Source organism: Penicillium hispanicum (genome assembly GCF_028827665.1).
Source record: "Penicillium hispanicum strain IBT 35686 chromosome Unknown utg000005l_segment0_segment0, whole genome shotgun sequence".
Classification (NCBI taxonomy): domain Eukaryota; kingdom Fungi; phylum Ascomycota; class Eurotiomycetes; order Eurotiales; family Aspergillaceae; genus Penicillium; species Penicillium hispanicum.
Window position 1 is genome coordinate 1481888 of NW_026623197.1, and position 23498 is coordinate 1505385.

Below are 23498 nucleotides of genomic sequence, written 5' to 3' on the forward strand. Positions count from 1 at the left end.
TGATAGTGGAGCGTGAAGCGGAAGGAATCCGGTGTGGGATTGGCCCTATAACTCAAATCTGCAGATGGATTTCTCTTTGGCCCCCAGCCTTATACAAGACTAGTTAGAATGGACGGGAGAAATCCCAAAGAATCAGAAGAGGGTTGGTATAACACGTAGCCAGTGCACATGAAGCTTCTCTGAAGACCATTTATTCTCGACCACTGTTAGGTATCACGACCCGAAAATCCAAAGACACGTTTCCCAGTTCAAGAGTAGAGATCTACCCAGCCCGACCATTTCTTACATCTCCATCAGCCACCCTTCAGATCTCCGCCACCATGATCCTCAATATTCCAGAGGAGTACCGCGACAAGCTGGAATTGATTGAGCCAACGGATTCCCCGGGCGATGAACAAATCCTAGCAAGCCTCTCGGAATACAAGCCAGTCACCTCGGAGAAGAATGTGTGGGCTTACTGGGATTCTGGATTGAGCAACATGCCCAAGTGGAATCAGAGAAATGTCATTGACTGGGTTCGCATCCTGGGTCCCGAATGGACCGTCCGTGTGTTGGACAGTGTCGCGGGATCAGTGAATCACGTCCTTCGTTTCGCCCCAGAGAGTCTGATGCCTCGAGCCTTCGTGGATCGGACCATGGACGGACCATTTGTCGGCCAGCACGGAGCTGACTTGACACGCACCGCGTGTCTCTATGAGCACGGCGGGGTGTGGATGGATGTGGGAAGTTTCCTCGTTCGACACCTGGATCGTGTCTGTTGGAATGAGCTAGAAGATCCCAACTCGCCCTATAAAGTGGCCATGTTCATGCTCTGGGGACTTGCACCGGGCAACTTCTTCGTGGCGGCTCGAAAGAACGACCCGTTGATTTACCAATGGTAGGTTCGCGAGAGTTCCCGTTGATCCTGGCGATCAGGACGAGGCTCACATTGATGATAGGCATCGCCTCTTTTCGCACCTTTGGGGCGATAAGAAAAGTATTGATGAGATTTTATCTCACCCTCTCATCGCGCCAATTCTACCCCAGACATTCGAGAACATGACGGAGAGTTTCGACTATGACTGGATTGATTTCAACGTGGCTCTGAATTACGCGGCCCAGATTATATGCATCACTCGGCTGTTCTGTCTAGAAGACACCGGAGAAGGATTCTCTGGAGTTGACTATTGGCGCAACAATGTGTTAGCGTTGGATGGAGGGGAGGAGACGGCGCGTGTAGAGTGGCATGGCACCTTTGTGGGATTTGGCCAGCGTGCTCTCGACACTCTGACGCTCCCATACTCGGGACCAGACGCGGATCCGACATCAGACAAGTACAAAGAGGCCGAGAAGATGATATGGGACATGCTGGCCAATTCCACCATATGGAAGGTGACGCATGCAAAGGGTCTGACACATACCCCCCAACTCGGGATGCTACTGGATATGCCCGAGAATGAAGGCAAAGATGCAGCCCCGAATACCTTTGGTGAGCTCCTACGATACGGCACAAGACATCTCCGCCAGAAAAGAGAGCATGTGGCAAGGGCGCCCAAGCCAGAGCCAAGCGCGACGTTGAAGAAAGGTGTGCTAGAGCCCTAAGAGGGTTCTGCTACGGGAATGGGAATTTCAAGACGAATGTGAGACGAGATCGGCATGACGAATTTGATATATATGCTTACTAGACTTTGATCCTTGAATGGCTACAAAATCAGATACGCCACTGGCACCAGGCTGAGGAAATTCCACTCATTCGAGTTACTCACTCGCTCGTATCCCCAAGTTTTCACTGATCTGGCTGCGCGATCTGCTCTTTACAGCCTTCTCCTCATCCGCCGGCGGGCGCGGCGTCTTGTTCGCCGGTGCAAACTTGGACCTCGCCCGAATCGCAGCGCCGTACTTGTAAAAGACGAAAGGCATGGGCATTAGCAGCACACCCACGCCTCCGATGAGCGAGCCAGCTCCGCCCACACCGAGCGCGTCGAACAGGTACTGCGTGAACAGTGGGGACGCCGCGGCGCAGGCGGACCGCAGGATGGTGTTGGCTGCAACGGCGGACGCGGCGTACATCAAGTACGAGTCGATGATATAGTTGATGAAGACGACAAAAATGAGCAGGATGGACGTTGCCAGGAAGATGCCCGCTACAGTTGGCACGGCCCAGTGGACCGAGTTGTATTCCGCCGTCCAGGCGAACCAGAATATCGTCACGGCGAACATGACCCCGCCGACCATGGCGCCCGGAAGACGATCTTCAGGGACGGGCTGGCGGTTGTGAGGGGACTTTCTTTGGTTCCTTTGGCTAAGGATAAATAGCACCAGGCCGCCGAGACACGCGCCGATGATTGTGCCAATCAGTGGCAGCTCCCCGACGCCGGCGTTCCAACCTCGTTTCTGCTGGAAGACGATGGGGTAGATGCTGAAGAGCATATATAGCAGGGTGTACACGACGGCGTAGTATATGGCGACGAGGAAGCTGATTGGGTCGATGAGAAGTCTCCAAGGTCTCGTGAGAGCGACCTTGAAGATGCCTCCCAGGGAGCGATCTGATGCCTCGATTGGAGCCTTGACGCTCTCCTTGCCTGGTATTTTGCGTAGGCGACGAGCCTTATTACGTAGAACCATCATGGGAAGGGTCTCCGGAAGAGTGAAGAGCAGAAGCTCGGTGGCACCCGCCATCCAGAGCAAGACGTAGAAGGTCCAGCGCCATGTCTCCTTCAGTTGAAGGAATCCACTGACCACTGGCCCCAGAGCTGGTCCCACGAATGTCATGGTAGCAAACAGAATCATGGCGTTTCCACGCTCGACAGGCCCCCAGACATCCGCGAGGACGCCTGGCGCATTCGTCAGGGCAGCACTGGCGGCCGTGCCGGTCAGGAAGCGGCCAGCCAAGAGCCCGCCGAAATTGGGCGTGAATGCGCAGAGAAAGCCAAAGGCGAGGTAGATGGTGAAGGAGATGTAGAAGATCCAGCGACGGCCGTAGAACTCGGACAAAGGTGCCCAGAAGAGCGGACCGGCGCAGTAGCCTAGGAGGAAGAGAGTGGTGACGAGACCGGCGGCTTCGACTGAGACGTGAAGGTCGTCGCTGACGCTCTGGAAGGAGCCGGATGGTGCCGAGGAGGAGAAGGTGGCATTCATGACGAGGGAGATGGCGACCGCGGTGATATAGCACTTCCGTCCCAACGAGTAGTTCTTTGGGTTCTCGGGGTCGTCCGGTGCAAACTCGAGGTGGCCATCCTTGTCGAAGAACAACTTTTCGTCAGATCCGACCACAGTCGTTGAGGGGGACAGTCGGAGGTTGCGTCTGACAAAGTCCATTGTTCGCGATGGCGTCGAAAAGAAGTAACTGTCAGTCTCACACGTCTCGAGTTGTATCGAAGACCGAGTTTCTCCGGAGGGCTCTAACACAGTTAAATCATTTCTAGGATGATAGAAATCAATAAGAGATAATCGCATTTCTAATTAGACCTAGAGGTTCTACTATTTTAGGTATGATTCCGGAGAGATCACCCCTGCCTAAATAGGCAGGCATGGTTTCTGTATTTCTGATGCAGCACCAATTTGAATCGCAATATTTGCAGGAACTTCAGAAACGTAGATGTCAGCAGCATTATCTCGCTCAATTCTATGAATTAAGCTGTAAAAGATAAGACCCGGAGTTCGTCTGGAACAGCGCCTCAAGAATCCAGGACTTCTCAACTACAGACATGGGTTTCGAAGTATTACGAACATACATTCAAGCTTAGTCGTATAAACAATATCATTAATACCCTACAATAATCAGACTCGGGAGAATGCCCCCGAGTCAGGAAGCCCCTGTGTCCTATGTAGGGAAACAAGTAGGCTGTCAATAGGCCAATCTCCTATTCTGGCATATTACCACATCTGGTAATTCTGCCTAACTCGATTAGTGCGAGTCCTGGGCCGATGTGGGACCGCATTCTCAATGCGGCAATGCTTGGCACGGCTCCGGAATACCCTTTCGAGCTTGTCGAATGTATATGGCTGGACTACCCAATTGTCGCCATCTCCCATTATTTTTTATCAACCAACTTGTATTCTGCGGCTGACAAATTCGCAGCGATGGCCAAGGCTATAAGACTTGCTCGCCTTGCAAGGCTGTTTTCCGTCGCCGCGGCCGCTCTCATGTTTCACTCAACTTTTCGAGCCTTGACCAAAGCACCGGCATCAGCCAGTCTCGCCACTCTCACAATGGCGTCTCCAATTGTCACAATGAGCTTCAGCGAGGCGACCCAGCAGCGTCGCTCTATCCGCGCCCTGGAGCCAAAGACGACGGTCCCTGACAGCACCATTGTCAAGCTAGCCGAGGCCGCCGTCCTCACCGTCCCATCAGCCTTTGACAGTCAAACGACCCGACTGACTGTGCTCTTGGGGAATGACCACAAAAGACTCTGGTCCCTCACCGCTGAGGTGCTCCTAGCGAAGCTTGGCGAGGAGCGCTGGAACGGGGGTACTAAGGACCGCATTGCTAACTTCGCCAACGGCTACGGAACCATCATGTTCTGGGATGACCAGTTAAGCGCGACTGCGATGAAAGAAAATGCCCCGGATGTCTTCCAAGACAAGGTGGAGGAGTGGGTGCACCAGAGCAACGGCATGCACCAGTACTATCTGTGGACTGCTCTCGAGGCCCTAGGGCTGGGGGTCAACCTGCAGCACTACAACCCCCTTATCGACGCTGTGGTGCAGAAGACGTGGAGCGTCCCGTCGGACTGGAAACTGAGGGCTCAGATGGTGTTTGGCGTCCCCAAGAAAGACAGCGCGCCGGGAGAGAAGTCGCAGAAGCTTCCTTTGGACCAGAAGGTGCAGGTTTTTGGAGCGAATGAGAAGGTCTGAAGGTGGAGGTTAGAAAGGGTGTTTTTGTATCTTTCAAATGCCAACCCGGATGAACAGTCGGTGTCGATGATCAGATTAGATTCCCCATCTATGTAGAAATGGACAGTTTCACCATGACAGCTATCAATGGAGAATAATCGATCAAGAGACATCCCAGAAGCTATAGAGGTAACGGACCGATCTAGTCGAGCCACGACAAGTGACAGCCTTTGATGTTTTCCACGTCGTGACTCTCGACATTCAATCTTGCTAGACCATAGACCATTGACGGCTCCACATGTCGATCTATCTGCAGATGAACTGTTATGATTGGATCCTAGATCCATCGTGGATGCATTGATTAATTTGTAATCAAGTCAGGGCGGGTCTTGAGCTGCACCGGCCGCAATCTTGCTATAACTCACTCTTGACCATGACATCCTTCGCATTACACATCCCGATCGCTTCGAGCGCAGCAGATCCTCCATGTTTCATAAATTCTCAGCTGCGCCTGCAAAGACTCGCGGCCAGAAAGGCTCGACTCGCGCCAGCAACAAGAACAAGAACAGCGACGCCGACTCCAATTCCACTCCTAATCACAAAGTCCTTCCTGCCCAGCGACAAAAGGTCGCCAAAGCCTGTGTTCGCTGCCGCGTGCTCCGCATCAAGTGCGACCAGCTGAAGCCGTGCGCCAACTGCGTCGGCATCCAGGCAAAGTGCCTTGTAACCTACGCGCCTCCTCCCTCTCCTCAGGCCGGCAATAACGAAAACGATCCCAGGACATGCGAGTCATCGTTAGTACTCCCTCCATGCACGCTCACGATCGCTCTTGTCTACTCACACTGCATGTTCCTTCCATAGCGCCAGCGCTAGCCCGAGCGCATCTGTTTCTCCCGCTCGCACGAGCATGAACCAGGCGAGCTCGTGGCCGACAGGAATCCCACCAAACAATGTCCCCAAGGAATCTTCCACTATCGCCTCTCATGCCCAGAGCTTCTTCGCCAGTGGGCAGCTGGCCTCCTCACATCCCTCCTCGCATGCTGGCTGTCTCTTTCCCCAGCTCCCACATCCTGCAATTCCTTCGGGCGAACGCCCCCTGGCGTCAAACACGCCCAAGACCCGGCGGGGCTACTATCTCCGACTATTCTGGAACGTTTACCACCCGCTTCTGCAGATCATGAACGAGACAGAATTTGCCGAGCTCGACGCCCTGCCACCGCCGACCACATCGGATGAGTATTCGACAAGGACCGCCCTCGTCGATTCGGTGATCGCACTGGGTATACAGCACAGCCACGCCACTGGCCTCGCTGGACGGATATTGGGCCTGCAACAGCTACCATCTCGGCAGGATCACCACGCAGCCCCGTCGCCGGAAGCTTCCTGGCCCGGCTTCGAATACTTTCATCGCTGTCGTGAGCGCATGAGGACCAATGCAGAGTTGACTTTGGATGCCCTACGATGCCACGCTCTCATGGCCCTCTACCTTATGAAGGGCAATGCTTTCCGCGACGCTTACAACCTGCTGGGCATTGCCGTTCGCAAGGCCTACATGGCCAAACTCCATCGACTGCCGCCGAGTCATCTGTCCGAGGCGGAAAAGACAGCTCGAATGCAACTGTGGTGGACGCTCTTCTCCCTGGATGTCCAGTGTTCGCTGCAGCTTGGCATGCCCGCCGCCAGCCAGAAGAGCCTTGTCAAATGCTCCTTTCCTGCCGAGGACGCCCTCGCCCGTTATGTCTCCCCCCGCCATCGCGAAGAAGGCACGAACGCTTATACGTACTCCATCCGTCTGTTCAAGCTCGCCGTCATTGTCGCCGATATTAGTGCGTGCGTCTCGACCGCGGACCTTGTCGACGACGACGGGAATAGCCCGGCCGCTTTTGAACATCATGCCGCCAACCTCTCGTCTGCTCTGCAAAGCCTCGAGGTCTGGCGCGACCAGTTACCCTCAGAGTTGCTGCCATGCCAGTGTGGGAATGGTTCTGACAGTATCGAGATGTTCGACTTTGATCGCGACCTGGTCTTGCCCGCCTGGCTGCAGCGGCAAAAGGTACTCTTGAGCCTCCACTACCATAACGCATATATCCTGATCCAGCGTCCCTTTATCCGTCTGCGCCATGTCCAGTCCAATGATGCCATCAGCACGATCCCCCTACCCGACTCCCAACAGCCACACGTGGATCTACATATTGCCAGCGCCCTCCATCACGCCACCATAATCGTGGACACGGTCTTTGTCGTTTGCTCCATGTCCGACGTCCTCTACGGCTGGTCAGATATCCTGCAGCCACTCTGGAATGCGACGCTGGCTATCATGGCTTACGTCTACACCAATTCGCTGAGCTCAGCAGTGCCGCAGGCGCTCGAGTCGCTTACGCGCGCCCAGGCCGTTTTCGAGTCCTTCTCCCCCAACTGCCCGTCCGCTCTCCCTGCAAGGGACATTGTGCAGTCGCTCGCCAGCAAGCTGCAGAACATGATAATGCACAGCTCGTGCGGTGTTGCCAATGATGCCTCGGCGGGCGGTGATCTCTTTACGTCGCTGATCGACGAACAGCAGAGGGCCCCGGCGGAGCTCGAGAGTGCCCGCTCGTCCAACGATATCTATGACGGCGTGCTCTTCTCACCATTCATGCCTTCGGAATCGCATATCAACATTCCGGACTTCAACCCGGCTGCCATGCTATTTAGTGACCCGTGAAGCTTTCCGCGCATCGACTACGCTGCCACCTGGAGATCTGGATTTAAGGCGGCACGAGCACGGAAAGCTGGACTGCAGGCATTAAGCATCTCATATAAATATATTGTGGCGTGCGCTCGACGAAACACAATAAACGAACGAATGATTGCGCCACGCTGGAAATCCACCGCGTCTAGACACCGCTAGTGTTTGCATGGCGACCCTGGATGAGACCTCCAATCTCACATCCCTATGCCGCTGCCCGCGGGTAGCGGAAATCCTTGATCGAGCTGTCAGGCAGGAATATAGTATTTGGCCAGTCAATCAGTATCAAGCCTGGCAAGCACTTTGTGACGACATGTGGGGGCTGTGATTAGAGCCAGATTGACGTCTCTTCCTCTTCCACAAGCCCAGTCTCGAAGTTATCGTGAGGAAGTTGACCAAGCCAGGTACAGAGCATGAAATCAAAGCTCTCGGTCATCACCACCATGGAATGAATATTGGCTTCCTACCAGTCATATCCATTCAGATGTTCAGCCTGGGATTCCACTGGATAGTGAAATGTCATATTGCCTTCCTAAACAAGGAAGATACAAATCGATGCCCGCACCTCGTTCACTCTCGGCATGCTTCGTCTATTCATATTGCATCGTGAATGCATATATATACCGTACCCGTCTATTTACATGGCGGATCCCGCGTTTTCTGGGGGAATAACGCTCTATGGCCCCAGAGCCAACGCCCTAGTGGGTCGACGTTCGGGGATCGTCCAAAACATCACGTCACTGCCAAGGAGCCCTTTTCAGCCCGTCGAATCACATCGTGTGGTGGTCGTGGATAGCCCGAACTTGGTTGGATCTGGCGCTCGGCCGACTTTAAGCTGCGCTCTGATTCCCGTGTCACTGTATAGTTTCCGCCCCCATTGTGGCGTAGCTCTGGCTTCGTATTCTAAGCAAGCCATCTTTCCTGGGCAGCTGAAAATTAAAGATTGAACAACTTCTACAAAAGCCTGCTCCGCCAGGGCTCTCTGGTCAGCACAATTCTGCAACCACAATGGCGCCCACGCTGGCCACCCTAAAACAACCCATCGCCCTTCGCCCCGACTATGTTGCTACCCGTCCGACAAAGCTTTCCGTCGTGCAGAAACGCATCGGCCTGACCGGCGGCGACTTTACTATTTCCACTATACCATCCGGCGACGGGGACTCTTCCTCCGCGCAGCGTTCCGACCTGTTCTTTGTAGAAGGCCGGGTTGCCAGCATTCGCGAGCGGCGTCATTTCCGAGACGCCTCGGGCCTTCCACTCTTCGAGCTCACGCGCAAGGCGACTGGCGTGACCCACTTTGTCCAGCTACCTGGTGCCCCGCCCGATGCGCCATCGATCGCGACCATTGCGCCGCGATTGAATATCTTCAAAGACAAGTTTGACGTCTTTCTCGCCAACGCCGCAGACTACGGGCGGGAGGTCGTTCTCGAAGCGCGCGGCCAAGACATCTGGAAATTGAGAACCAACATCTACTACAACGGCGCGGTGGTGGTGACGGCGAAGATGGCAAACAAGCTCACCCCATACGTTCCGGGAATCAAGCGCGAATGGATTGTCGATGTCGCCGAGGGAATGGATCTGTCCCTGGTAGGTGCTTTGGTCCGCCGTGGTACGGTTGTGCGTGTGCTAACGTAGACGTATAGGCGGCCGTGATGGCTGTTCATCTCGTTGAGTCTCTGTACAATATGAGTATGGAATCGACACACTCGTCTAATCAGAGTGGTCCCTCGTCGCAGCCGGCCTACCCAACGGGGCAACTATCCCATCCCACCGAGTCCCCATCCCATCCAACTGACCCCCCATCCTATCCAGCTGGACCGCCATCCTATCCAAGTGATCGGAAGGACCCGATCTAGCTGGGAACAGAGTCGACGTCCAAGCTTGATTTTATATAACTTGATACTTGATACCTCTACTAGCCTTGCTTATCAATCTTATCTTTTTCATGCGATGCCTGCAGTTATTGTTTTGGATCTATTTCTGGGCGCTCAGCCAGCGGCTGCAACATGTCGGAAGAAAATCGATGGAGTAGCTATTCTATATGACTGCTATCTGACTGCCATGACCAACTTGACAGAGGCAGGTCAAGGCCACCAAACCTACACGGCTAGTGACACGACGCCAATCGATCTCTGTTCTCCTTGAAGCACAATGTATGCGTGACTCGGGTAAAATGGGTCAGCCAATGGTGTCGCCCACATCGTGTGGAATGGTCTCGATCAACCCGACTCAATAATAGGAATTATCGGCTCCCATTTCTGCGCCGGGATGAAATCTGCGGGATGAACACAGTTCGTCGGTCGCCATTCGCCGATGGAAGTGGATCAGTATTCATTGACTAAGAAGTAGCTGAAAAGGAGGCTTTCTCCGCCGAGTTCCACGGCTCGGCCACAACTAGTCGCGCCGATATTCTCTGGTTCTCGCTTAGGTGGCGTCGAGCTTTCCCGCTGAGAGAATCACAGTCTCTAGAATATGTGCTGAATCGAAATTCCCGTATGGGAGAATTGCCAGCCGGATCATCATTATTGGTGATGGCAGAGACTGGGAAACTACCACACTAGCCCAATGGACAGTATAGTACCGCGAATCAGCAGTTAGTATGATCTCAGCTGAAGATTCTGTCACAGAACCGGTAGATGAAATCGGAGCCAGGCGGATCAATCAATGTGGCGTGCGACTCTTCACTCGGATACTTTCGACTCCACTGGATCGGACGAGACCGTTTACAGCGGCCATCCGAGTCTTTTGATCCTGCTGGATCCCCTCCATCTCCACCTTCGTGGTGCCTGTGGGCTGGAGCCATAGAATCACAATCGGCCTTGAAGCACGCCGCCTCCCCTGGGAGGGTTTGCAAATTCAGACATGTCTGTCCTTCCGGCCCGGACCTGACACTGGCATCTATCCTCCCCATCATGGGCTTACATGCGCGATACCCTGCATACGGTGGCCGGGGGCCCAGCGACCTACGCCTGGGACTCGGACTGGGTGCCGTGGCCACCATTTTCATGGCATTGCGCGTCTACGTCCGGCTTCGCGTCAACAAGTTCGGCACGACGGCATTGATTTGGTCGCTCGTGGCTTGGGTATGGGCCTCTCGCAGTGGCATGTTTTGATCGCCGACTAATCGACTGGTAGTTGCTGACTGCGGTCACACAATGCTTCGGCGTGATTTCTATTCTCCACGGGCTCGGCAACAAGATGACAATCGTGGAAGAAGCCGGGCAGTTGCGCAACTTCCTCCTCTTCACCTGGATTACCGTCTTCTTTTTCAACATGGCTATCCCAGTCGGCAAGGTTGCAGTGGCCGCGTTTTTGATTGAGATGAACGGACAAGGCAGTGCGTCTCCCTCCATTCGTTCTTCTGGTCTTCCCGGCCGCATCTAACACTCATCGTTCGTGAAGATCCCAAGATTCGACACAGTCTGATTTTCGTCGCTGCTCTGAACATCGTCATCAATATCCCGCAAATCCTGCTGGCCTGGTTTCAATGCAGCCCGCCCAGCGCCCTCTGGGATCCCGCACGACAGAGCCAGTGTAACCACAGCACCAGTATACACTACACCTATTTCGTCGGCGCGGTCGCAGCGCTGTCGGATTTTTACCTCGCCATCATCCCAGTCACGATGCTGGCGCCCCTGCAGATCGATCGCAAACTGAAATGGGGCTTAAGCTTCCTCATGGGCTGCGGTGTCTTCGCCGGAGCCGCGGCCATCGTCCGAACATGGGCCGCCAAGTTCATTATGAGCGACGACGCTTCTTGTGAGTAAACCTTGCTTCTTCTTCTGCGCGTCAACGCCGCCGCTGACATTATTCAAGACGGCATCGGCATCCTGTTCTGCTGGGGCGAGGTCGAGGAATGGGTCGTCCTCATCTCAATGTCCATTCCACCGGTGTGGCCGCTATTTCGGCCCTTCACGCACCGATTCATCAGGTCCAACGGTTCTCGGAGCCAGCCGCGCTACAAGCAGTACGACCCTTACGGCTCAACACGAGGGGATCTTACCTCAGCCGGTGCGCCGCCCATCATCACCACTACGATCTCCATCTCCTCCACCAAGGGTGTGTCGAGTGGAGCAGTGCCTGTGGGCGAAGCTTCCTCCTCGGATTCGATATCCAGATATGGAGAAGAACCCGATACTCCAGCCACGGTTCTGAGCAGCACGGGCGATCCCGAAGGGTGGGTGGAACTGTCGCACTTCAAAGAGCATCGCCGTCCGTGAGACTAGAACTCTTGAAGTCGTTGTTTCATTGCATTGTAGCTATCTATATGTGTAATATCATGATGTGTACGATACTCATTACCTCTTTGAGCACCACCTCGTCAAGTCAAGCTCTTTGCATTTTTGATGTATACAGAAACGTTCTAGAAACGCCATGTGGCGTCGTGGCTGTGCGGGGCTGTGCAACGGGACAATGTTTTCCCGATAGATCATGTGATCCTTGATGACATCAGCGGACAGCCCACCTGCGCAGTCAGTTAACTATTATATCCATGGATTATTGTCAAGTCGTCAACATTGGACCCTTGGGAAGATATCTAAACTTCGACAACTAGACGTCAACATGGCTCCCCACGAAGGATTGGTCCACCCAAAGGAATACGATATCAAAGACAGCAATGTAGAACTCATTGGATCCGACCTTGACCATCGAGTCAAGTACAACTCAGCCGCCTCAGAACCAGCCTGGAACAACGGAACCGTGGGACAGACACCCGGACTCCTTGTTTGGCGAATTGAGAACTTCGAAGTCGTTCCCTGGCCCCAGGAGAAGAAGGGTGTTTTCTACGACGGCGACAGTTTCATTGTTCTGCACTCGTACAAGGTCGGCGACGACAAGCTCGGCCATGACATCTTTTTCTGGCTCGGAAGCAAGACCACGCAGGATGAGGCCGGCACTGCCGCCTACAAAACGGTCGAGCTCGACGAGTTCCTGCATGGCGCCGCAACCCAACATCGCGAGACGCAGCACCACCCCTCGGAAGAGTTTCTGGGACTGTTCCCTCACTTTTCCATCCGGTCCGGAGGTGTGCGCTCGGGCTTCACCCACGTCGAGCCGGAAGCTCCAAAGGAGGTGCTCACGCTACTCCGTATCTTCAAGCACCCCACTGCCACTCGCTCCAACGGTATCATCGTCCATGAAGTGGAGCCCACCTGGCAGAGTCTCGACGAAAACGACGTCTTCGTCCTCGACAAGGGCGAGAAGATCTGGGTCTGGCAGGGCAAGAAATGCAGCCCGATGGAAAAGGCCAAGGCAGCACAGGTCGTGAACGACATGACGCTCGCCAAACACATCGACGTGGAGGTTCTTTCCCAGCTTGAATCGCGGTCCAAGATCATCGTGGACTTGCTAGGCGGCAAAGACGCGGACCAACCCACTTTCCAGGCCCCGCGACCAGGTCCCTTTTCGAAGCCTGCCAGTGACGAGAGTCGCCTCGCTCGTCCTCGCAGATTGTTCCGCCTTAGCGACGCCTCGGGTCAACTCGCTTTTGACCTGGTCAAGGATGAACAACGCGTCAACCAAGCAGATCTTGATGGAAACGATGTCTTCCTCTATGACGTGGGCAGCAGACTCTGGGTTTGGCAGGGTCTGGGTGCGAGTGAACGAGAGAAGGCTTTGTGGATCAAAGTCGCCCAGTCCTATATCCGCTGGTTGCAAGAAAGTCAGCAAGCACCCGACGCATATCTGACTCCCATCTCGAAGGTTGTGCAGGGCCATGAAAGTCCAGCATTCTTGAAAGCTCTTGCAGCCTAGTCAGCTCTGTTTGGGATAATGATTGGAAAATATGCGCCATGGCAGTCTGTCATTTTTGGCTGGTAAGGCTTTTATTTGCATACACCTTCGTCTTTTCGTGACCGGACTCTATGAGATATAGAAATGATCAAATTCACTTTTCATCAGCAGTCAGAACCAATACTTAAGCCAAGCGGCTCCCTTAACAATATGGCTCAAGTGTATCAGGTGGTTGTTAGTGACAATCGGGCCATATATTGATCTACAAGGGATCAAGATTGCTTCGGGCAGAGATACGATGAATCAATTTCGGTTGATCAATGAGACTTCTGGTAATGAGCCTCATTGACGATCATTGCCATACAAGCACCACGTTGTAGGTCTGTTGAACGCGCGGGCCACCTAAATACGATGGCGGTTCTCGGCGGTTACTGAGGCTAACGTGAATCGAGTGATGATCATGTAGCCCAGCGAGAGAAAAAGAGAAAAGACTATTCTATTGTTGGCATCAAGGGGCGGCTCTTTGGCCTTGGCTCAAGGTCAGGCCGTGTGGGACCATCTACAATCGTATTTCGGTGAATTGACCCTGTCGATCAGTGTCGATCCTATTGTTGCTGTTATGAATGCCGTTTTCAACGGGTAACTAGCTCGCCCAAATCCATAGATGTTCTACTCATGGTAAGCGTCGCATGTGGCGCCAAATCTCACTTATCCATAATGTAGTGCACGGGAACATGACCCAGCCTGTGCTAGATAGAGTCGTCTTCATCTAGTCATCTTGGAATACGAGATCGTTCCATCCAACCCTAAATATCTGCCTCGCTAATCCCAAAATGTGTCTGGCGGCCACGCCAACAGGCTCAGCACCTTATTTTAGCCCCCGAATCCACGATCGCTTCGTATTCACGGTATCCTAGTTCGAGTTGGGTAGGAAGTTCTTTCCCTTAAATATCAAGGTCTTCTCTCAGCCTGGTTTAGGACTCATTCACTCCTTTACTCTCCTTTTACTCTCTTTTCACTCATATCCAGTGCACGCGTGCAAGCTTCACGTCCCACCATGTCACAGACACATCCAGCACCCTCCGCGACCTCGCGCTTCTCCAAGTGGTGGCCAATCGGCTTTTTCATCGGCGCAGTTGTCTTCTTCGTGATTGGCGGCGCCCTCATCGGCACTTATGTCTCCAACGCCTACTCGGACTGCTACAACAGCTACTCCTACGACAGCTATTACTACTCCAACTACTCCTGCTCGGTGGGCAACACTGGCGAGTTCTACGGCGGGGTCGCCTGCCTTGTAATTGGCGGCATCCTGAAGCTCATTGCTTGGGTCCTCCTCATCGTCTACTGTGTGAAGCGCCGCCGCGCCGAGCATACAACTGTGATTTATACCAGTGCTCCCATGCCGGAAACCACCAACCAGCCCTTCGCCGGCCAGCAACCTTATGCTGCTCCTCAACCCACCCATCTGCCTCCGCAATAAGAGGTGCCTTTCGCCCCGCGCTCGCCCGCCTCGTCGGGATATCCATGCCGAGATGAACAATCAACCCTCGTTGGGTGCTGGTGTCCCTCCACCAAAGGAGGCGACAGCCACTACGACTGCGGTTAAATACTGTGGTCAGTGTGGTGTTGCTTCCACCAGCAGGTTTTGCATAGAGTGCGGTGTCCTGAACTGAGGATTCAGTGTAACCTCTCGATATAAATTGCATCGATTCAGGGAGGGCTTGGTTTCTTCATGTTTTTAAACAGTGAAGCATTCAAATCTACTGTGGCCATAATTCTTTCTTTATAGTGAATATGTCTTTATATCTATTAAGTGGTAACTTGGTATGTAAATGCACCTGAAAATGAAACTTATAGTAGTTTTGAGATTTGCGATGACCCACAGATATACACCTATGCTGTTATGATATATTCGTGGTCTTCTTGTATCTGTACCTTGTTTTTGGAAGTTATCGCACCCAATTAATCAGTCACACAACCTGACTTTGGTGTTAGGCCAAAACCAAGTCTTCTTTTACAGTCAACTCTGTTAAGCTGCGGCTATAGAACTAGGGCCTGGTTAATGTGAATCGAAAAGCTTCTGGCCTGATATCCAAGATAGAGATTACAGAAAAAGAGAATGATCACACAGAAGAGCATCTTGTAAAGAAGTCACATTAAGTGAAGATTATCACCAATATCACGACATAAGAGGAGAGATCGATGTAAAATAGACTAACGCGATCAATTGTGTAAAAGACAAAGGCATATGGGAGTGCAACAAAAACAGTATAAAAATAACAGGACGAGTACAAAACAGATCAAATCAAAATATGAACAAGTTGCTCAAATCCCCCAATATCCACGTTTTACCTTCTCTGTCGCGCTTCTTGCTGTTGCATCTTCTGTTGCCATGAGACATATTTCACCTCAAAGTGCTTTTGCTCTTGGCCAAGTCTGAAAGCATCTTTCTTTCGATCTTTGGCCTGATTACCATGAGTTTCAGTTTTAGCTGGATTTTTGTATGCTTGTGGATACTTTTGGTCAAATCCCACACAGGCTTGCGTGGCCCTGTATTGATTGGATCAGTCTTCACGTTCGACTTTCTAGGTGGCTTTAATGATGTACCTATTAGCCACCACTTAGCCGGTTTTTATATGCTGCAGACTTTCGTAAACTTCGCGCCCTTGCTCAGCAGTATAAGGGGTCTCTTGAGACCAATATCTTGTGTGGGAAATAGTATCTCTGTGACCAGCAGCATTTCCAGAATTCTGCTCCAGAGTCTTGTACTCTCTGTATTCGTGAGCCATCTGGTTAGTCCACAGCCATGGCTGCGTTACATATGGATTTGAAAATTGGTGCTCGCATCGTGGGGGGCTAAAGGAGTGGGCTCTGCCTCGTAGAGTTTCTGGTGGCACTGCTTCCTTTGCCAGTCTTTGATCAAATATCTGACTTTGGAGTGGCCCTTTCTGAAAGTGTGGACCGTGATAGCCTTGCGGTGGTCGATTCTCCGCATGTGCATTGCGAGGGCTTCGAATATCATAGGCCGTCTCCGTATATCGTCTGTCTTCGATGGGTCTCTTTCTCTCAAAGTTCGACGGCCTGGTGGCCTTTGGTCTAGTACTGAAGAGGCCCATGATCTGAAGGAGAGAGGTTCGAAGTGGGTGGGTATGGCAATGAATAGCCCCAAGAAGGAAGACTTGAAGCTGCACACGCAATAGAGTCGAGGGGATCTCGTGCTCGTGGAATCAAAGAGTGAATATAACCAAGATGGTAAAGATAAAAAACAGTACCCCAGGCTTTGGGGGGCTCTCAAAAAGGTCACGACAGATTTTCAAAGTCGGGATCAAGGTGAGTCGTGAACTTCCATAGAATCGAAGGCATCTTATAGCCTTTTCATAGCCAAGTGTAGTTGTACTTCAGACATCTCACATTGAATATAGATCGTCTAGAACAATCGCCTATGCGCTGTGCCACTCTCTGAAACAGGAACAGCACCTAGACCTTTCGAGTATCTAGGAATCAGTTGGTTCTACTCTTCACCTGGCTCTGCCTCGGCGTTAGCTCTGACAGATATGGTCTCAGTCGCCTGTCTTCAAAATAATGAGCTAGTATCACCAATCGCGTATCTCAGATTGGACCTTACAGAAAGGAGCACCAAAATAGAATCATCCAGCACACAAATAGTCAAATCCGGCCACCAGGAGTTGGCCGCCTATCGATGGCGGTTTCCAAACACGCTAATGCAAATGGTGTCGCGCGCTTGACTGGGTAGGAGGACATCCAGTACGCGCGCGGTCCATGGCGATCCTCAAATCTCCACCAGTCCACTCGCCGGCAGTTAGATATCTTGGGCGCCTACTCTATGCCAACCGCCAACCAACGTCACTTTCAACCTTCCAACCCATGCGGGGCGTATTTTTAGAGCCGTTATGTAATGGCTGGACGCGACCGCGAGTCTTCCCAAGTTGTACTTCAACATCTGTTCGGAACATTCTTACCTTTCCATCTCCCACGCAAAGAGCTTCGTTCCTGAATGTGCAAGCGACATGGTACGTCTTTCTTTTCTTCGTCAAGCAACTTCACTGACCCCTCTCCCAGACCAGACCAGCGCTAGAACAACTCCCCACGGAGCTGCTCATCCTCATCTTATTTCAGATACCTGATCACAATACTCTACAGTCCCTCGTGTTTGCATCCCCAGCATGCCATCAGTCCTATCTCATGATACGGCATGAGCTACTCCATTACATCATGAAACGGCAATATGGCGAGTTTTTGGACCTCTCGGAGGCGCTCGTTGCGATTCGATCTAAGGGGGACTATATGGAGTTGCACAAGGAACAAGCCATCGCTTTGCTGGACATCCGTCGTCGCAGCAAAGAAATTAACAACCTAGCAATAACCCCAGAGTCGCGAGCAGATGAGCCAACCAGCCTGGAAGAGATCATCGACTTGTTGCATTTCCACAAGGAAATGCATTTCTTTCTGGACGACTACTCCAAAAATGCACCCCGGCCAGCATGGATCGATCCTTCGCGATGGACTCAAATGCTACCTCTCCAGCTGTCTGGTATCGAGAAGCGGCGCTTCCTCAGAGCGTTGTGTCGCCTGCAGATCCTCTCCCACATCTTTCACAAACCCGAGGAGAAGCCCGACGGCTCTTACAGTGGGCACTATAATCAATGGTTTCAGGAGCTTTCAGACGAAGACGCATGGCGCCTCTGGTATGGCGCCCTTCTTCCTTGGGAGTCTGAAGAAATCGGATGTGTGTGGTCATATCTCAAGACAAAGTACCCACCGCTGTATCCGGAGATTATTGACAGTCTTAAAGACTGCGGCAAGTATTTTTTTTCTGGGATCTTCCAGAAGACGAACAACCACCGGGCGCACAAATTGAGTGTGTTGACGACTTGTATCAACTTCCACGCTTTACGGAGGGCCTGGCTAGCATTGGCCCAAGGTTTCTCTATCGTGTCCTTCACGCCACGCCTCGAATTCGTCGTGATTTGATCTTTACCAATGCCAGTGACTATCCTTGGCCTTGGATTGGGTACCAGGTAGCAGGGTCCTGGGATGAGAATATTCCTTGGGTTTATCCTGCGGACAAATGCAACAATGTTGCCACTTCTGACGAACTCTGGTCTGTTATACTCCTCTCGAACAACCCAACTACGGCTGGAAAAGGGCAGCATTGAGGTTTTCGGAGCAAACCCAGTTTTTTGAAGAAGCAATTCTTCACAGTGAATGGGAGAAAACCTGGGCATGGGGATATGCTCTCTGGGATGAGGAAAGACTGAACGAACTTGAAGCAAATCAATCGGTGGCTCTGAAAAATTGTAACGTGTTGACACTATCGACAGAAACCGTCCTCACCTTCCAGGCCTATTCTGCAGATATCAGTCCAATTACTTTTTTCTGTATTTCGAAAGCCGACTTGACTGTACATACCAATATCCAAGATACAGCTTTCCTTATTCATCCTAAAGCTTCCGCTGCTCACCTGTCCGGCGTATTTTGAGGCTGCTCGATATTATCCTCCGGGGGTCAGCTTGACTGTGAGGGTGTTTATATCTAGGGTTCAATAAGCAATCTTCATATCACATCGCGACCACTGCAATAGCCAAGCAAATACCTGCCTAGGAACCTTGGGGTTTTGGTGGCTATACTCGTAGTCAAGGTGAGCATTCATATGTCGATGGAGATAACCTTTTCGATCGGGCCTTCGTTTGCTCCAAATGAACGCCATTCACTTTCCTTCTATCTCTAGTGCACCACCAACTTGCACAACCAACTGCCCTGCCAGGATTCCCCTGCGAGTTCCATCTCATCACCGCCACCATGCTTCTGCTCAACCTCCCATACGAGCTGCTCCTCGTCATAGCAAACAACCTTTGTTGTCGATGTCCGGGGACACAGAGAGTGAAAACTGTTACGCCTGGTGACAAAGCCTAAGCATGTCGAGAACACGCGGCAGCTTCTGGAGCTCGGAGCCGACCTAGACATACCAGACTATCTATTCTGGACACCGCTCTACAATTCCATTGAGGAGGAAAATGAGGCTTCCGTCGAGGCCCTTCTGATGCATGGCGCCGATCCAAATCTGAAAAAGGAAACATACTCCTATCAGTGTTTGCCGACTCATAGTTGGTATCCTTTGCAGAGGGCACAGGAAAAGGGCAATGCGAAGATCGCGGAACTACTTCGGATTCACAGAGCCGTCGAGCAGAACGACCATGAAAGCGAAGACAAGGTACCGGGGCACGAGATGGTGAAATGACCCGGGGGCTGGTTCATCGTTTAAGCTTCATCGCAGAGATCATGAGTCTCATGCTCGGGTCAAGTTTGCATCATTGGACGAGAATTCAACATTGGACAATTCCAGCATTCACTATTAGATACCTAAGTGTACAAAATCCCGTTTTCATCGTAATGTCGTAACAGTCGTGCAGACAGAAGATCGGTAAATAAGGGTAGTCTGGTCCATCGCCTGGCTTGCCAATGGAGTGCCGCTTTTCGTTCATCTCGGTAAACGACTGTGCTTCCGTCCAGTGCCGCATCACTGGTGCCGTGGCTCTCTGTTAGCCATGATCGTGGTAATCTGCAGTGCCCCAGGACAGCGACCCTATGTCGCTAGTTCCGCCTTGGAAGGAGAGACGACATGTTCCCCGTCCTTTGATTTATTGGCCTCCGACGGCTGTTAAGTTTGGGCGCCAGTACGACGGCCCTACTCTGCTGTAAGACGTGACAGTTGTGGAGCAGGTGTACCGGATCCCTGGGAGATAGATGGTCGGACTAGGGCTGAGTTGTCGGCGGTAAGTTGTGTATGTATGGTGCTGAGAGCAATGAGGATGTATCTCATCGAACCTCGTCAAAATCGATTGTCTCAAGGCCGGTCGCACGCCCCTTGGAAGCTGCGCTCGTCCCCGTCGACCCTGGTGGATCGAACTCGTCGCCGGCAATCTGGCTAGGGTCAACGAAGGAGGGATACTGGCCGCCGCCGCCGACGGGGTTCAAGGATGACCGCCAGACGTGTTGATGGGCGATGTTGACCAATTTTCCGAGGACGGCAATCTCCAGTTTTAGTTTGATGCTGTAAAGGGTGGCCTTGAGGGTTGTTTGGTAGATGTAGAAGTTCATGAATTCGATGATCATGAGCGCAATATCCATCAGAATACAGGCGACGTTGACGGCGAGCAGCTGCATGATGGTCTTGCGGGTCCCCCGGTCGGGATTCAACTGCAGCATGCGGTTGGTCTCCCACATGTACAGACTGGAGATGATGACCTCTTGGACGCAGAATCCGGTGAGTTGCAGCTTCTCCATTATGTCATATCCTGCGACCGCCGAGTAGGAATGAGGAGAGAAATTGGCAGCGTAAGTCAAGACCGTGGTCGGGATATGGAGCAGAAAGATGTTCATGATGATCATACTTTTCACCGTGCGCAACACTTTGCGATTCTCCAAGACCAGATGCAGCCGGGAGTAGAGCACGAATGATTGGCCGGTGACCATTGTCCACCAGCCGACCGTGAGCAAGGTGACAGGGACCCAGGTCGCAGAGGTCAAATCGAAGAACTTGATCAGGTAGCCGACAGAGTACGGGAGGATGCCGACCGAGGAGACCAGCATGCTCCAGAAATACGGCCCATGGTAGCGCTGGAAGGTGAGGAAGACGAGGACAACGAGCTCCAACACGTTGTACCATGCGACACCCACAAAGGTCGCGATGGTGATACGCACCCCGTTGCTGTTGCCAGTATAGCTACCGGTGATCCAGTTCCCAGGACTCGCTTCGCTGGACGAGGACATTTCATTTGTGCGAAGCCGGGGAAGAGATCGGGTAGCGCCAAACACAGGGATTTCAGACTTGCAAAGAAGGGGGAGAAACACACGGGCCTAAAGGCGCCTTTTCGCGGGGTTGCCCGACGAAAGGAGGGGGCTGAAAGTCCCCAGAGTTGCCTAGGCCGGTTAGCCTGGAGGAAACCCTTTAGGTAAAAGGATTCAGAGATCCAAACCAAAGCATCGTCGGCGAGCTGCGGTTGGTTCCTGCGAAGGGGATGCGCCACGGCGCCCCACTGGACTCCCCTTTGTCGTGCGCGGTGTGGTTCAGACCAAGTGAATGGTCGAGGCACTTGGGCCTCGCGGTCTGACTTTTTAAGCTTATCTCGTGGCTGAGCAGGGGTCGCGCTCTCAGATCGTTCGATCGGAGATGGCAGATGCGACCTGAGGTTCATGAACGGGAGTTGTGGAAGGGAGAGAAAAAGATCGGCGGGAGCCGGTCGATGGATTCCCGGGCGCCGGTCTATATGCTTACCCGCCTGTCACTCCTACTCCACTCTACTTGTCCAACTACGGACTGATGAGACTACTTCTACCACCTCGCCGAAACTGGCCATAGTGGAAACGGCTTGAATTGACCTATTTCACTATAGAGAACACGATATGGGGGTGACACCCAGACCACACTCACAGCGGCGGTGTCTCGCTAAGGGTAAAGTTCACCATCCTAGAAGACTGATCAGCAGGGAGTTCTATGAAGCAATCATCACAGCTGACGCGAACTTACGAAGCAGCATAACGGTCGCCAGCAATTTCACTGCGCTCAGCCAGGTCCCGGAGATCTTGCACCTCCTTGTCGGTCAATTCCACCAAGGCAGAGTTCGCGTTCTCGTCCATTCGCCCAATCGACTTCGTCCCAGGGAGTGGGATAACATCCGAGCCCTGCGCCAATAGCCATGCGATCGCAACTTGGCCCGCAGTGCAGCCGTGAGCTTTTGCCACGTTTTGGAAGCCTTGTGCCAGTTCAACGATCTTGGGGAAGTTCTCCTTCGAGTACTTGGGTAGCCAACGGCGGAAGTCATCTTCGGGGATGTCGTCCAAAGACTGGATCTGTCCAGTCAAGACGCCCCGCCCGATGGGGCTGTAGGCAACAACCGTAATGCCCAGTTCACGGCATGTCTTCAGAACGTCGTTGGTCGAGGACTCGATATCCAACGCAAAGGCGCTGTATTCGATCTGCTGAGCAGAAATGGGGTGAACCGCGTGAGCTCGGCGCAAGGTTGCTGACGAGGCCTCCGAAATACCGAGATATCGAATCTTTCCTCGTCTGTGCCATTCCACGTGTTAATCCAGGCTGACAAGAGTGCCGTGGACAAGATCAGATCTTACCTTTTCAGCTCCACCATGGCTTCGATGGTTTTCTCCACGGGTGTGACTCCATCCACTCGATGGCAATAATACAGATCAATAGTCTCGACGCCGAGTCTCTTCAGACTCTTCTCACATGCCTCCTTGACATATTCGGGGTCGGACCGGATCGTGTGCGGCGAACCGGGGGTGTACTGAATGCCAAACTTGGTTGCGAGGAAGATGTCATCACGCTTGCCAGGGTTCCGCTTGATCCATTCTCCCACAACATCTTCACTGTCCAGATACATATCTGCAGTATCCCAGAACCGTTGTCCGGTGGCATGTGCATGGTCCAGGAAGGCCACCTTCCCATCGAGAGAGCCGGCTGATCCATACATGCCGCCGAGGCTCATGAGACCGAGGCCCACGGCATTAACCTGAGGTCCGTTTTTACCAAGAGTGCGAACAGGAGAAGGCATTTTGGGCTGCTTGGAACCTTGATGGGGGAAGCGGTAAGGACTTCTTGATATTTTGAAGGGAAGCTTGAAAGCTAGGTCTGAAGAATGACTCCTCCAGGTCCCATCGATCTTTATATATCCCTTCATTCTCGGAGATAATCATAGAATCCCATGGCACGCCGCAGCTTAGAAATAATCTCCTCAACCCATTCTCCGTTAATTCCGCTGCTGATAATGGATCGCCCCGTATTCTTCGTGTCCGCTCTATTTTGTCCTCACGGCGGGTTTAAGAAGAGGGCTTTAGAGAAAGACTCGGCCAATCAAACAGCGTGGATCCCAACTGCATCCACTTCTACACCCTGCAGCCAATGAGAACCCGTAGTTTCCGAGCTGTCCAATGTCGGACCTACGTCGATACACGGCCTCTACTTATCGACTCAAGGAGACGAGCGATACCGTTAATATGTGGGTGAATATAATGGATTTTGGAGTTTTGTACAAGCTAGCAGATACGCACTGCAAGTCAGAAAGTCGTTATTTCGTAAGATGCCCACTCCAGATCTAAGAAACGCCAGCCGGTTCTCTAAATAAAGGCCCTTCTCAAATCCATTTTTGACCGTTCAAATGCAAGATAACCAGGAAGTGACTTTGCTTCC

General features: G+C 52.5%; 12 protein-coding genes across 12 annotated transcripts; 9 read left to right on the plus strand and 3 right to left on the minus strand.

The window, feature by feature from the left end:
* Nucleotides 1–320: 320 nt before the first annotated feature.
* On the plus strand, nucleotides 321–1581 carry N7459_006019 (uncharacterized protein; the record flags this gene model as incomplete). The annotated part of the gene is made up of 2 exons (XM_056945203.1): nucleotides 321–877; nucleotides 978–1581. The coding sequence occupies 2 exons, from the start codon at nucleotides 321–323 to the stop codon at nucleotides 1579–1581; spliced, it is 1161 nt and encodes a 386-aa protein (XP_056799538.1).
* A 156-nt stretch (nucleotides 1582–1737) lies between these two features.
* N7459_006020 (MFS transporter) lies at nucleotides 1738–3297 on the minus strand (the record flags this gene model as incomplete). Its single annotated transcript, XM_056945204.1, has 1 exon — nucleotides 1738–3297. One exon carries the CDS (start codon nucleotides 3295–3297, stop codon nucleotides 1738–1740), a length of 1560 nt encoding a protein of 519 aa, XP_056799539.1.
* An 894-nt stretch (nucleotides 3298–4191) lies between these two features.
* N7459_006021 (Nitroreductase) lies at nucleotides 4192–4836 on the plus strand (the record flags this gene model as incomplete). Its single annotated transcript, XM_056945205.1, has 1 exon — nucleotides 4192–4836. The coding sequence occupies one exon, from the start codon at nucleotides 4192–4194 to the stop codon at nucleotides 4834–4836; it is 645 nt and encodes a 214-aa protein (XP_056799540.1).
* Nucleotides 4837–5301: 465 nt separating this feature from the next.
* On the plus strand, nucleotides 5302–7516 carry N7459_006022 (uncharacterized protein; the record flags this gene model as incomplete). The annotated part of the gene is made up of 2 exons (XM_056945206.1): nucleotides 5302–5609; nucleotides 5683–7516. The coding sequence occupies 2 exons, from the start codon at nucleotides 5302–5304 to the stop codon at nucleotides 7514–7516; spliced, it is 2142 nt and encodes a 713-aa protein (XP_056799541.1).
* Nucleotides 7517–8548: 1032 nt separating this feature from the next.
* N7459_006023 (uncharacterized protein) lies at nucleotides 8549–9396 on the plus strand (the record flags this gene model as incomplete). Its single annotated transcript, XM_056945207.1, has 2 exons — nucleotides 8549–9127; nucleotides 9184–9396. The coding sequence occupies 2 exons, from the start codon at nucleotides 8549–8551 to the stop codon at nucleotides 9394–9396; spliced, it is 792 nt and encodes a 263-aa protein (XP_056799542.1).
* A 1056-nt stretch (nucleotides 9397–10452) lies between these two features.
* N7459_006024 (uncharacterized protein) lies at nucleotides 10453–11760 on the plus strand (the record flags this gene model as incomplete). The annotated part of the gene is made up of 4 exons (XM_056945208.1): nucleotides 10453–10623; nucleotides 10676–10877; nucleotides 10943–11299; nucleotides 11357–11760. The coding sequence occupies 4 exons, from the start codon at nucleotides 10453–10455 to the stop codon at nucleotides 11758–11760; spliced, it is 1134 nt and encodes a 377-aa protein (XP_056799543.1).
* A 343-nt stretch (nucleotides 11761–12103) lies between these two features.
* On the plus strand, nucleotides 12104–13294 carry N7459_006025 (gelsolin family protein; the record flags this gene model as incomplete). Its single annotated transcript, XM_056945209.1, has 1 exon — nucleotides 12104–13294. One exon carries the CDS (start codon nucleotides 12104–12106, stop codon nucleotides 13292–13294), a length of 1191 nt encoding a protein of 396 aa, XP_056799544.1.
* A 1036-nt stretch (nucleotides 13295–14330) lies between these two features.
* On the plus strand, nucleotides 14331–14753 carry N7459_006026 (uncharacterized protein; the record flags this gene model as incomplete). The annotated part of the gene is made up of 1 exon (XM_056945210.1): nucleotides 14331–14753. The coding sequence occupies one exon, from the start codon at nucleotides 14331–14333 to the stop codon at nucleotides 14751–14753; it is 423 nt and encodes a 140-aa protein (XP_056799545.1).
* A 2535-nt stretch (nucleotides 14754–17288) lies between these two features.
* On the plus strand, nucleotides 17289–18450 carry N7459_006027 (uncharacterized protein; the record flags this gene model as incomplete). The annotated part of the gene is made up of 3 exons (XM_056945211.1): nucleotides 17289–17304; nucleotides 17364–18077; nucleotides 18122–18450. 3 exons carry the CDS (start codon nucleotides 17289–17291, stop codon nucleotides 18448–18450), a joined length of 1059 nt encoding a protein of 352 aa, XP_056799546.1.
* A 643-nt stretch (nucleotides 18451–19093) lies between these two features.
* On the plus strand, nucleotides 19094–19532 carry N7459_006028 (Ankyrin repeat and protein kinase domain-containing protein 1; the record flags this gene model as incomplete). Its single annotated transcript, XM_056945212.1, has 2 exons — nucleotides 19094–19129; nucleotides 19203–19532. 2 exons carry the CDS (start codon nucleotides 19094–19096, stop codon nucleotides 19530–19532), a joined length of 366 nt encoding a protein of 121 aa, XP_056799547.1.
* Nucleotides 19533–20110: 578 nt separating this feature from the next.
* N7459_006029 (uncharacterized protein) lies at nucleotides 20111–21064 on the minus strand (the record flags this gene model as incomplete). Its single annotated transcript, XM_056945213.1, has 1 exon — nucleotides 20111–21064. One exon carries the CDS (start codon nucleotides 21062–21064, stop codon nucleotides 20111–20113), a length of 954 nt encoding a protein of 317 aa, XP_056799548.1.
* Nucleotides 21065–21721: 657 nt separating this feature from the next.
* Nucleotides 21722–22863, minus strand: N7459_006030 (Aldo/keto reductase subgroup; the record flags this gene model as incomplete). Its single annotated transcript, XM_056945214.1, has 3 exons — nucleotides 21722–21761; nucleotides 21822–22361; nucleotides 22424–22863. The coding sequence occupies 3 exons, from the start codon at nucleotides 22861–22863 to the stop codon at nucleotides 21722–21724; spliced, it is 1020 nt and encodes a 339-aa protein (XP_056799549.1).
* Between the last annotated feature and the right edge of the window lie 635 nt (nucleotides 22864–23498).